The 13,077-nt window shown below is 38.7% G+C and overlaps 1 protein-coding gene across 1 annotated transcript in view; it reads left to right on the forward strand.

Annotated features, from left to right (window-relative positions):
- DNAH8 (dynein axonemal heavy chain 8) overlaps nucleotides 1-13,077 on the forward strand; it is a gene marked incomplete at its 3' end in the record, with an annotated part of 330,699 nt that overhangs the window by 152,113 nt on the left and 165,509 nt on the right. The window contains exons 44-49 of the mRNA XM_082847518.1: nucleotides 98-276; nucleotides 5,381-5,568; nucleotides 8,481-8,567; nucleotides 8,658-8,765; nucleotides 9,966-10,100; nucleotides 11,699-11,860. Coding sequence (XP_082703644.1) covers nucleotides 98-276; nucleotides 5,381-5,568; nucleotides 8,481-8,567; nucleotides 8,658-8,765; nucleotides 9,966-10,100; nucleotides 11,699-11,860 — 859 coding nt within the window. The remainder of the gene's footprint in view (nucleotides 1-97; nucleotides 277-5,380; nucleotides 5,569-8,480; nucleotides 8,568-8,657; nucleotides 8,766-9,965; nucleotides 10,101-11,698; nucleotides 11,861-13,077) is intronic.

Consider the following 13,077-nt stretch of genomic DNA (forward strand, 5'->3'; position numbering starts at 1 on the left):
AACAGGCTCATTCCAATCGCACTGGACTTTTGCTTGTGCTTTACTGTAACATGTGTTATCCCATATTCACAATGCTTTATCTCATTCACTTTCGCAGATGCTATATCACTTTGGCACAAGCTTTGGGAATGAACATGGGAGGGGCTCCAGCAGGACCTGCGGGCACTGGCAAAACAGAAACTACGAAAGACATGGGAAGATGCTTGGGAAAATATGTGGTCGTGTTTAACTGCTCAGATCAAATGGATTTCAGGGGGCTAGGAAGGATTTTCAAAGGCAAGTGTCAAACACTTATTTTTGGTGAATTTACTTTTATTGCAGTTAAATGTTATTTTCTGATAGAAGTCTAAAATGATAGTACCCACATGACCAAAATTAATATAGGTTGATGCATATGTTATTGCCATTTTTCTGGGTCAGGATGGCTGGATATCATCAATTTAATATTGTTCAGTACTATTGCTGGCATTACAGTCCATGAGTTGAATGTGTATTAGATGATGAAAATGGAATCAATTTATTACTGCCTGAAACAATGGTGGAGGAGATAAGATCAGGATAGCAAACTGATTACACATGTGACTTCCCTTCCTGCATTAAATCCCATTGAAATGAAAGATTTTTATTATTTATTTATCTACTTATTTTTGGCCACGCTGTGTGGCTTATGGGATTTTAGTTCCCCTACTAGGGATCGAACCCGGGCCCTCTGCAGTGAGAGCATGGAATCCTAACCACTGGACCACCAGGGAATTCCTGAAAGATTTTTAAAAAGGATGGTAACGCTAGAAAACAAGAAGGGGGGGGCACCAGCAGATGGGAAATTTTGAGAATATCTGGAAAGATAGATAGCAGGTGGTTTCAGATGGACAAAGAAAAAAGATGAGAGAGCACTTCAGTCTTAGAACTCAGTGCTCTGTGGTCTTCTTTTGGTGATCGCATGCAGACCCAAACTTTAAATACTCTCTAAATGATCAAATTTACATCTTTAGCTCAGACTTACCCTTGAAACTCTGGATTCACATAATACAACTGATACCTACTCCTTGACATCACCACTTAAATATCTTATCAGGTCCAGATTCACTGTATCCAAAACCAAACTCCTGGTCTTCCCTCCCTGTATCTACTTCTTCCTCAGCCTTTCCTGACACACTAAACACCCACTCCATTCTTCCAGATACTTACACACAAATCTTTGACTTATCCTTTACAGCTCTCTTTCTCTCATACTCACATCCAACTGTCAGCAAACACTATTAGCTCTACCTTCAAAATACAGCCAACACCAGCCACCTTCTATTATCCCCACTGCTATCATCCTAGTTCATGCCAATCATCATCTCTCACCAGTACTACTCCAATAAGCCTCCTAATTGGTCTCCCTGAGTTTACCCTTGTGCTCTCCATTCTAATCTCAAAACTGGTTCCTTCCAATTGTAAGTCAGATCATGACACTCTTCTGCTGAAAGCTGGGCACTGGCCTCACTGAGAATAAGAGCCGAAATCCTTACGATGGTCCTGTATTGTTTTATACAGTCACACCTGCTCCTTCCCCATTGCATGGCTGTGACCTTCTGACCTCATCTCCTGATACTGTCCCCTCACTCTCTCTACTACAGCCACTTTGACCTTTGTGATGCTTCCCAAACATCCTGAAGTACACTCCCTCCTCCATATGATTGCTATTCCTTAGATTCTTCTCCCAGATATCCATCCACATAGCTCACTTGATAAAGGGCATCCCCAGCAAACATCATACTATTGAAAATTTGAAAGCATTTTCTTTGAGAGGAGATATAAGATGAGGATTTCCATTACTATTAGTTCTACTTATCACTGTATTCTGTATCCTGCCCAGTTGCAGTAAGGAACAACAACAATAGCGACAACAAAAATACAAAGACTGGAAAGAAATAAATATAAAATATAGTTATTTACCAATGATACGGTAGACAGTAAAGAAAATTCAACAAAACTATAGAAAGTAGAATTTAGCAAGTTCACTTGCATATGAAGTCAACACACAAAATAAATTTTAATTAAGCATGCACAAAAAAAGAAAATGAAAATTTCAGAAAGATATCATTTAGCACATAATTAAGAGAGTGAGGTATTTGTGTAGGGGTTGATAAATAGACCAGTGGAATATGGTAGAGAATGCAGAAATAGGCCAGGGACACTTGACATATGGAAAAGGTGGTATTGAAAACCAGTGATGAAGAGATAAACTTTGAAATAAGTCATTCTGGTACAATAGATGATTAATATTTAACAAGGGAAATTGGATCCCTACATATATAAAAATTGGATCCCTATAACTGTATAAAAATCAGTTCTGGGGATTAAAGGCTTAAATGTGGTAGGCAAAACATATATGGCTTTTAGAAGGTAATAAAGGCAAATATCTTTGTTCTCAGAGTAGAAAGGGACTTTTTATACAAAAATTACAAACTACAGAGAAAAGATTAATACACTTAAACAGGGTAAGAGAATATCCCTGTAATAGATACCATGGGATTGCTCATCCAGCTCTTATCTTTAATTACCTGCCTGTTGGATATATATACATTGTACAGTTCAGATTTGAACTGAGCAGGTCCACTTATACACAAATTTTTTTTTAATTAATTTATTGACTTTTTGGCTGCACTGAGTCTTTGTTGCTGTGCACGGGCTTTTCTCTAGTTGCAGTGAGCGGAGGCTACTTTTCCTTGCGGTGTGTGGGCTTCTCATTGGGTGGCTTCTCTTGCGGAGCATGGGCTCTAGGCATGCGGGCTTCAGTAGTTGTGGCCCTCGGGGTGAGTAGTTGTGGCCCTCGGGGTGAGTAGTTGTGGCACACGGGCTTAGTCTGCGGCATGTGGGATTTTCCTGGACCAGGGCTCGAACCTGCGTGCCCTGCATTGGCAGGCGGATTGTTAAGCACTGCGCCACCAGGGAAGCCCTACACAGATTTTTTTAAACTAAATACATACTACAGTACTACACGATATCAGATTGGTTGAATACCTTCATGTTGAACTGTGGATATGGGAGGGCTGACTGCAAAGTTATATATCGATTTTTGACTGTGTGGAATGTCCATGCCCCTAACCCCTGTGTTGTTCAAGGGTCAGTTGTGCGTGTGTGTGTGTGTATACATATATATATATATAATTTTACAGTCTTTTGTGATACATCTCTAAGAAGGAGAAAAAAATAAGCTACAGACTGAGGGAAGATATTTTAACCTGTATAGCTGACAAAAGATTAATATCCAGCATTAAGAAAGATTTTCTTCGGACTTCCCTGGCGGTCCAGTGGTTAAGGCTCTGCGCTTGCATTGCAGGGGGCAGGGGGTCAATTCAATCCCTGGTTGGGGAACTAAGATCCCTCATGTCACATGGCGTGACCAAAAAAAAAAAAAAAGAAAGAAAAAGAAAGATTTTCTTCAAATCATTAAGAAATGCAAAACAATAATGGGATAGCATTCTCACTCTTGCCAATTGGTAAGAATCGACAAGTCTGACAAACCACTGTTGGTAAGGGTGTGTAGAAACTAACCCTTGGTACTTCTTCTGTGTGTGTAAGTTGGCAGCACCGCTTCAGAGAACCGCAAATAAATCAAATTTATTAATTTGATTATATACTGTATGTATTTATACTGTATATGTACAGTATTTTATAGATATATAGAAAAATAGATACACACACAACAAATTTTGAATGAGCAAAGTATGTAGCATTTGTGAATACATGCATAAGAGCAGTAGTTTAAAAACATGCCTAGGAACCATTGACATCAAATTCAGGATAGAAGTTACCTCTGGAGAAGGAGGGAGTGTGGATCCAAGAGAGACATACATGGACTTGAACCGTGGTTCTAATATTTTATTCTTTAGGATGAAATCTGAAGCAGAATTGTTAAGATTTGATAGGTGGGTACGTGGGTATTCATTACATTATTCATTATAATTGCCTGACCTTTAAAAAAAATTAAACCCAAAGAACCACTTTTTAATCAAAGAGAAAGTTCTTCTGTGGATCACTCCTGGCTTAAGGGTTGAAGATGGTTGAGAGAAGCAGACTAGAGCACCAGGTAAATCCTAGAATGCCAAAACTATAGCAGAAAGCAGAGAAAGAGAAAAGGAAGTGGCTATCTCCAGTAGTTTTCCTCCATGTAGAAGGTCTGAAGTGGGAGTCCTGACAAAGATCAGTGCCGGGTGGAGGCCTGTGCCAGAGAGGCAAGCACTGCACCAGGTCAGACCTCATGCTCCAGACCCAGAGGGTAAGCTCTCCTGCCTCTCTCACCCCTTCCCCCAAATCGCCAGAGGCAGCCATGCATCCTGCAAACAGGAATTTGCATTTGGAATGAGGAAATACACACATATGAAGAGATAACCAAGTATCATACAATATTTGAAGGCATTAAGGAGGCACTCACAAACAGCAGGGAGACCTACTGACCACTTAACTGATTAATAGAGGAAACCAAAGAAAATGCAAAAGTAACTAAGATTAATGGCTTCAGAGAGATTCAAGAATTTACCACATACAACCAATTAAAGAAAAAATAAGTTGCTATGAAAAGAATAACAATTGGAATAATCAGAAATTGAAAATAAAAACTGAGAAAAAAACAAAAAACCTCTCTTGAGTTGGAATATCTAGCCAAGAGAGTATATTGCAAAAAGAAATGGAAAGTTTGAAAGAAAAATTTAAGGGCCATAGGGATAGATATATAAGTTCCAATATCCACATAATGGAAATTCCCAAAGGAGAGAGGAGAAAAAGTGTGTGGGGGGTAGGTGGGGGGAAGCAATAATAAAAGAAAGAAGAGCATTTCATGCAGTTGAAATTAATGAAGGTTTTCATCCTTAGAGAATAGACAGGAGCAATGTTCCCAATATCCAGGTCTTCCTTCCTGCTGGGTTTTGTAAGAAGTAAATAAACATCCTTTTGACCATTCACTGTCTCACCTAGTTTCCTGGCACTTCTCTCATTGCAACAAGAAAGGAACAGAGTGATCTGACCCAGACGGGGCATCCGTTATTTTGTTAATTTCCCCCAATATTATGGCTGCTTCACCCCCATCCCCACTGGAGGTGGCACATCAAGACTGAATCAAATTTTTGTCACCCTTCAGCATCCCTGGTGTAATGATGTGTCTGTACTTTCATTTTGGCAATGTACTATTTTCATTGTTTTGGTGATGATGTACAAATAATTAAACCTTTGTATATCACTGGAATTAACTAAGTCTTTGTAAACAGCCAGGTATGAAATTTACATAGATTGTATTTCAATATAAAATTGTTTGAGAGTGCTTTGGAGAAATGATTGCTGTCAAGAAGATATATTACAAAGTAAAACTCACCAGATAAACTGTTTTTCATACCAGGTCTTGCACAGTCAGGTTCTTGGGGCTGTTTTGATGAGTTTAACAGAATTGAATTGCCTGTATTATCAGTGGCAGCCCAACAAATTTACATTGTTTTGACAGCAAGAAAAGAGAGAAAAAAACAGTTCATTTTTTCTGATGGTGATTGTGTTGATTTAAATCCAGAATTTGGAATCTTCTTAACAATGGTGAGAACATAGGTTTTATATATTTTTAAATTTTTTATTGAAGTAGTATAGTTGATTTACAATGTTGTATTACTTTCTGGTGTACAGCAAAGTGATTCAGTTTTATATATGTATATATTCTTTTTCATATTCTTTTCCATTATAGCTTATTATAAGATATTGAATATAGTTCCCTGTGATATACTGAGACCTTGTTTTTATCTATTTTATATATAGTAGTTTGTATCTCTAATCCCAAACTCCTAATTTATCCCTCCCCCACCCCCTTTCCCCTTTGGTAAACATAAATTTATTTTCTATGTCTGTGTGAGTCTGATTTTGTTTTGTAAATAAGTTCATTTGTATCATATTTTAGATTCCACATATAAGTGATATCATATGATATTTGTCTTTCTCTGTCTGATTTACTTCACTTAGTATGATAATCTCTAGGCCCATCCATGTTGCTGGAAACGGCATTATTTCATTCTTTTCACCTCCTTGGTCAGGTTTATTCCTAAGTATTTTATACTTTTTGATGCGATTTTAAAAGGGATTGAAGAACATAGGTTTTAAATGCAATTTATTGGTTTAATTGTTACAGACTCAAATAAAAGTAAGCATGTATTAGTGGGTAAATGACTGACAATCCAGGGGTCAGAGTATAGTCCCTGTTATATGATTTTTTTTTTGAGTAGTAAAAATAATCCAGACAGAAGATAAAATAGTGATATGTTAAAAATAAAGATAGCTACTGTTTATTGAGCACTAATTTTGTGTAAGGGGATGGGCTAAATATTTTATATATTGTATCAGACAGGGGGGAAGCTACAATAACAATCTCCCAAATTTTAGTGGTTTAAAACCTCAAGGATGTATTATTCTCTCATGCCCCATGTCCACTTCGGGTTGATGGTATCGGGTAGAGAGGGCAGGGGATGCTTTACATGTCCTTACTCTGTTACTGTCTCAATCGTTACTGGTTGTTGTAGCAAAGGAAAAAGAGAACAAGAAGAATTATGCTCTGGTTCTTAGGATTTCTGTCCAGAAGTGACACAGGTCACAACCATGGGTTAAAACAATTCACTTGGCCACACCTAACTTTGAAGGGTCAGTGAGGTATAGTCCCGTAGTATTTTGTGTGACAGATATTTTATAACCAAGACACCCGAGGCTCAGGGAAATTAAAAGAACTTGCTCAAGTCACACAGCTAGAGAAAGATGTTATTGTCTGTCTAACATCAAAACCTGACTACTTAACCTCTACACTTGGCTTTTCTCTGACACTTAATAAAGGATGATGGAAATGCTTTAAAATTTCCAAAATAATTCAACAAGGTCCTATACCAAAGTATTGTAACAAATTCAGTTACCGTGTGATTGAGGGCAGAGCTTTGTGATACAATGTTGTAAAGACAGAAAACCAAAGGCATGAATAAATAGAGGTGTTTATAAATTGGAGAAGTGAAGTTAATGTTGAACTGGTTTTACTGATGCTTTTAAATGATCTCTATTCTGTTAAGTCTCTAAGTCGCAAGATAATACAAGTACTCTGAGTTTTAAGTGTCCTGAGTGGATAAAGATAAATTATAGGAAGAAAAATCAGAAAATTTTCTGATAAGCTTTAATGTAAGCAAACAACCAGTTAAGCAGTTGGGAGTAAATATTAATAATCCTGACGTGATCAGTTATAACTCAGGAAATTAGATGAAGAAGTTTATTCAGTGTGATGCTGTGGCTCAGAAGAATTTAAAAGAATCTTAATGTTCCCTTTGGATTAAGAATAGTATTGGAAATATCAATTAGATAATTGCATTAGGCTGTGAATAACTGAGACATGAAAAATAGTGGCTTAACATCTAAGGATGTATTCTCTTAAGATCCTTCAGTGTTTCAACACCATCATGGTTTCCATCTTCAAGGCCACCTTATAACCCAAGATGCTACAGAAGCATCTCTGTTGGAGCCAATTGATTGAATCAACGGCCTTCAAACCTCCGTCAAGGATGTTTCATACACTGTGTCCCTTTGTGACTCACGGTGTAGAATTTAATCACACCAGCTGCAAGGCAGGCTGGGAAATGTGGTTTTAAACCTGGGTGGTGATGCACACAGCTTGCAACTGGGGTTCTGTGCCTAAGGATGAAAAAAAGGAGTATTGAGAGGCAGCCAGTAATGTTTGTATTCCCAGCACCTAGCAAGTTATCTGGCCTATTGACAGTGTCCAGTAAATGCTCAGGGACTGAAGGTTTCTTCATGCACTTTCCTAAAATGACTGCCTCCTCTTTGCCTTACTTGCCTTTGAACCCTCTAACTTTTCCCTTGGGACTTTTGGTTCTGACCTGTCCTCAGACTTTTGCTACTTATTAGCTTCCTTTCCACCTCTACTTTTGTCCTTTTCAATGTTTTTCTCAACATTCCTGTCTTTATTTCCCTTCATCCCCATGTTTTGTTTTGTTTTTTTAAATGGTACTTTGTCAGCCACAGAACTCTCTAATTCTCACTGCAAAGGATAATTGAAGAGATGAAATAAAAATTACCTAAGTAAACTGATGAATTTTCCTTCTCTTTCGATAACATAGTTTAGATCATAATTACCCCAGTATTTATTCAGTTTTCTTTTCTATTTCCTTTTCTATTTTCTTAATAAATAGATACACAGATACTTAATTTTTGCTACACAGAGTGGTGTGTGTGTGTGTGCACGTGTGTGACTTTATTAGTATAACGAAAATGGAAATATGTAAGAGGGAGTGATGTGACATTAATAAATATGGATGGTCCTGTACACATTTTTGTGAAAATAGGGACATTTTATGAATCTAATGTTTTTCAATACCCTCTTAGAATCTGACGTAGGGATTTGAAATGTATTTGTATTCATGAAATGAAAATTATATCAACAGTTAAAATTAAATAATTTTAATTTTTAGAACCCTGGATATGCTGGGCGCCAGGAACTACCAGAGAACTTAAAAATTCAATTTAGAACTGTTGCTATGATGGTTCCTGATAGACAGGTATGCATCAGGATTTAAAAGCATAATACAGTTTATGTTCTTTACCTGTTTTTCACTAAAGTTGAAAAATCTTACTGTATTAATTTTCAGATCATTATGCGAGTTAAACTTGCAAGCTGTGGTTTTCTTGAAAATGTTATCTTGGCTCAAAAGTTTTATGTACTTTACAAACTCTGTGAAGAGCAACTTACTAAACAGGTAACTTTGTATATCTATTTTCCTCCTAGCAGAAAACTTGTTTTTTAACTTTGCAATTTTACCTTGATACATGCTAATTAGGGAGTTAAAAAATTCCTTGACTCTTTTCTAAAGTATATTTATAATTAATTTGACCTATTAATTATGTATTTTTATTTTATTTTATTTTTTAAAAATATTTATTTATTTATTTTATTTTTGGCTGCATTGGGCCTTTGTTGCTGTGCACCGGCTTTCTCCAGTTGTGGCGAGCAAGGGGTACTTTTCGTTGTGGTGCACAGGCTTCTCATTGCGGTGGCTTCTCCTGTTGTGGAGCACGGGCTCTAGGGTGCGCGGGCTTCAATAGTTGTGGTGCACGGGCTTAGTTGCTCCGCGGCATGTGGGATCTTCCCGGACCAGGGCTCGAACCCATGTCCCCTGCATTGGCAGGCGGATTCTCAACCACTGCGCCACCAGGGAAGCCCCCTAATTACGTATTTTTAAAACTTCCTTAATTTGAAATAGCTACAGATTCACAGGAAGTTGCAAAGAAGTGTACAAGAGGTCCTGTGCACTCTTCACTCTGCTTCTTGCAGTGTTGACATCTTATAACTATAGTACAGTAACAAAACCAGAAGATCGACATTGGTACAATAAACAGAAATCACTAAGACTTCACCAATTTTTCATGCGCTCATGTGTGTTTGTGTTTGTGTGTGTGTAGTCCTATGCAAACGTGTAGATTCATGTAACCACCACCACAGCCAACATACACAACTGTTTATCACCACAAGGTTCCCTCCTGCTACCCCTTTATAGCCACACTCACCTCTCTCCCAAATCCGTATAGCCCCTTGTAGCCCTAATCTTTTCTACATCTCTATAATTTTGTTATTTCAAGAATATTACATAAAGGGAATCACATAGTATGTAACCTGTTGGTCATGCATTTTAAATGGTTGCCACTCAGACTATCAGACTGTATTGTTCTCAAAAGATACTTAAGGTGTGAACACTGTATCACACAGCTTGATCTTTCCAGAGGAGTGATCATTTTTCAGTCAAAGGAAAGGCGGGAGAATTGAGCTAATAAAACTTTGCCACTCAGCCACTCCAAAACTATAGTGTATAAGTATCAGAATATCTACATGTAATACATAGTGAGGCTACATTTAGAATTTTTCAATTGAATCATCTTTTTTCTTTCTTTTCTCATCTTAGGTTCATTATGACTTTGGGTTGAGAAATATTCTATCTGTACTGAGGACACTTGGATCTCAAAAAAGAGCCAGACCAGAAGAGAGTGAATTAAGCACCGTCATGAGAGGACTAAGAGATATGAACCTTTCTAAATTGGTATCTTTCTTCTCTGAATTAATTTCTCTTTCAGGATTTCGACCTGGCTGACAAGTGGGGGTTGGCTCATATGAAGCTGTTAACATTAAAAACTGCAGGGAAGTGGGACTTCCCTGGCGGTCCAGTGGTTAGGCCTCCACGCTTCCACTGCAGGGGGCACAGGTTCAGTCCCTGGTTGGGGAACTAAGATGCCGCATGCTGTGTGGGCGCAGAAAAAAAAAAAAAAATTGCAGGGAAGTTACCACTGAGCTGAGCTTTCAGAGGAAGGCAACCCCCCTCCCCCACAAAAAACGCCATGGCTTTGTATGACCCACATGGGCTGCAAATACATCCTTTTATCAGTTGTGTGCCATGAAACAGGCTTCATCAGTGGGCTCCAGCTTCCAAATGTCAGTCCATTATTCATAATGTTACACAGATTCTAAATATGAAAATCTGGATTCATAGGGAACCATGAAAGCTTTTTTTTGCTTTCTCTGTATGTGACTAGCTTAGCTATGTCTCTCCCAAAACACCAACACCACTTCTGTTTTCCAAATATGCCTTAAAAGTTTGCTATAGAGATTATAGTAATTATTTCACCGATTTCATGCTTGTCACAATTACAGCCAGGTTGTTTTAAACTGGTTGACGGACAGGTTCATGTGGCTTTTATTCAGGGGCTTCTGTATGCTACATATCATGTCCATGCCCTAGGAGTACAAGGTTGAGAAAGAAATGGATCTTAGGAGCTCGCATTCTAGTTACAAAACTAACAACTAACATCTGTGTAGTTCATGACTATCACAAAACCTATCCAGGGGTATTGTCTTGTTTGAGTCCTACAGCCACTCTGGGGGATATGGGTGCCATTTTCCTTATGGGAGAGGCACGTGTGTAGGACTCACCCATAATCACAGTCAGTTGATAAGCTGGAACAAAAGTCCACGAGACTTTCTGATGCTAAATCCTCTGCTCCCTCCAGAGTATAGCTCACTGCCTCCATTAATAATGGTACTCCTGAAACTTCTAGACGAGAGTTCCAGAAAGTATCCGGAGACCCTCCCCCACCAGAGAATGGGAAAAATTCAGAGGGGGTCAGCAGTTGGGCATGGGGCGATCTCGGTATTAAAGATGTGGTAAATAAGGATTGGAGTCCATTTACTCCAACCTGCTGCTTTCAAGAGAGACTGAACGCTGCTCTGGTGCAGTTTTCCAGCCAGTGTTGGATGAGCCAGACATGCAGGGTTACAGATCTTTGCCTAATTTAAGTGAAGTATTAATACTCTCTTCTCATGGGATTGGAACTATTACTTGCATGTTTTTAAGGTTAGTGCATATACCTGTCTGTGGGAAGCAGAACATTCATAGGATAAAGAAATGAGATCAGACCTTGGAGCAGTAGACTGGAGAAGACCTTGAATGCCAGGGAACTTTGGGTGCAATGCTGTAGGTAATGTGGATTCCGTGGTGGTGTTTGGGAGAAAGTACTAGGGCCTACACATGTGGCTAGGAGAGTAATAAAATGGTTCTCTGGGCATGAAGTGATAAGTGCTGTGAGCGTCTGCTACAAGCTTCGTTGTTGACTGAATGAGTAAATTTGTTCTCTGCCACCTTAGATTGATGAAGATGAACCCCTGTTCCTCAGCTTAATCAATGACCTGTTTCCAGGATTACAACTAGATAGTAATACTTACGTGGAACTGCAAGCTGCAGTAGCCAACCAGGTTCAACTGGAAGGTTTGATTAACCACCCACCCTGGAATCTCAAGCTTGTGCAGGTAAAACATTTTTAATCTGTTATCAGTATGATGCTCAGTGGGTGTTGTTAAAGATTGTCACTTGAAGAGAAGAACTTGTGAAGTTAGTCTTACCGAATGTAAACGTTGAAACTAAATTAAAACACATCATTGCAAGAAGAGTCCTCAGTGAGAGGGGTTGGTCCCAGGGATGTTAGTGTGGATTTATACTAATCAAGCAGTTACTGAAGTTACTTACACCTGATGAGGTTAGGTTAGGTGGTAACCAGAATCTCGAGAACAGTTGGGAGGGGATAGTAGGTTATAAAAACGCAGGGAGATGGAATGACCCAGCTGGCTCTTGTGCCAGTCGGGCGGCATCTCCCACAGCTGGGGGCCTTCATAGGACATGGAGCCTGAGGAATCTGGGGGTGGTACTTTGCTCCTGCTTTGTGTGTGGGCATGTTCACACCTAAACTCAATCCTTTGCCTGTGTCTCTTGGTGTGTTTCTGTCCGTCACATTTCATCCTTGTGACAACCTACCAGTGATTTTCCCAAGCAGAGCCAAGAAGCTGTAGCAGCGATGCTGCATTAAATCCCCACGAGCCTGATGCATTGGGGGTATTTTCCAGGGCTTTTGGAAAGTGAAGATGCCGAAATCGTGCAGAGTGTTAAAAACTGCTTTTGAAAAAGAACGATTCTTTTTTTAACTTACTCTTCTTGCCACATTGTAAGCAGTTCAAGTGTATGAGACAGATCCACATCTTACAAGGAAATATATAGGGAAAAAATCAAAGTGTTTTTCATCATCTATGTTTTGGAAACCATTAAACATTTTTAAAAAATTTCTGGGAAAACGTCATTTTACATGTGATATGTATACAGTATATTGAGTACTGAAATCTTAGTCACCTCATTTGGTGGGGCACTAGAACATTGTGTTTTTATTTAATGTCAAGCACATTACTGTTGAGTATAATATGGCCAGTACCTCTGCTGCTTTTAAACTATGGATTACAGAGGTAATACATTTCTACCTAAAATGTGAGGAGAATAACTCAAATTTTACCTCTGATCAGCTGTGAGACCTTTGAATCGTTATTTTTATTAAAAGAAAAGATAGACAGGATATTGTAGTAGACACTGTCCATGTTCTTACTATGTCTTCTTGAATCTCTTTTACCATATCCATGCACCCCTTCCCCCGCTTCTAGAACTGTGAGTCCCATCCCACATATATATACCACTCTCTGCAGGA

The sequence above is a fragment of the Leucopleurus acutus genome (genome assembly GCF_964270905.1).
Source record: "Leucopleurus acutus genome assembly, chromosome: 10".
Taxonomy (NCBI): domain Eukaryota; kingdom Metazoa; phylum Chordata; class Mammalia; order Artiodactyla; family Delphinidae; genus Leucopleurus; species Leucopleurus acutus.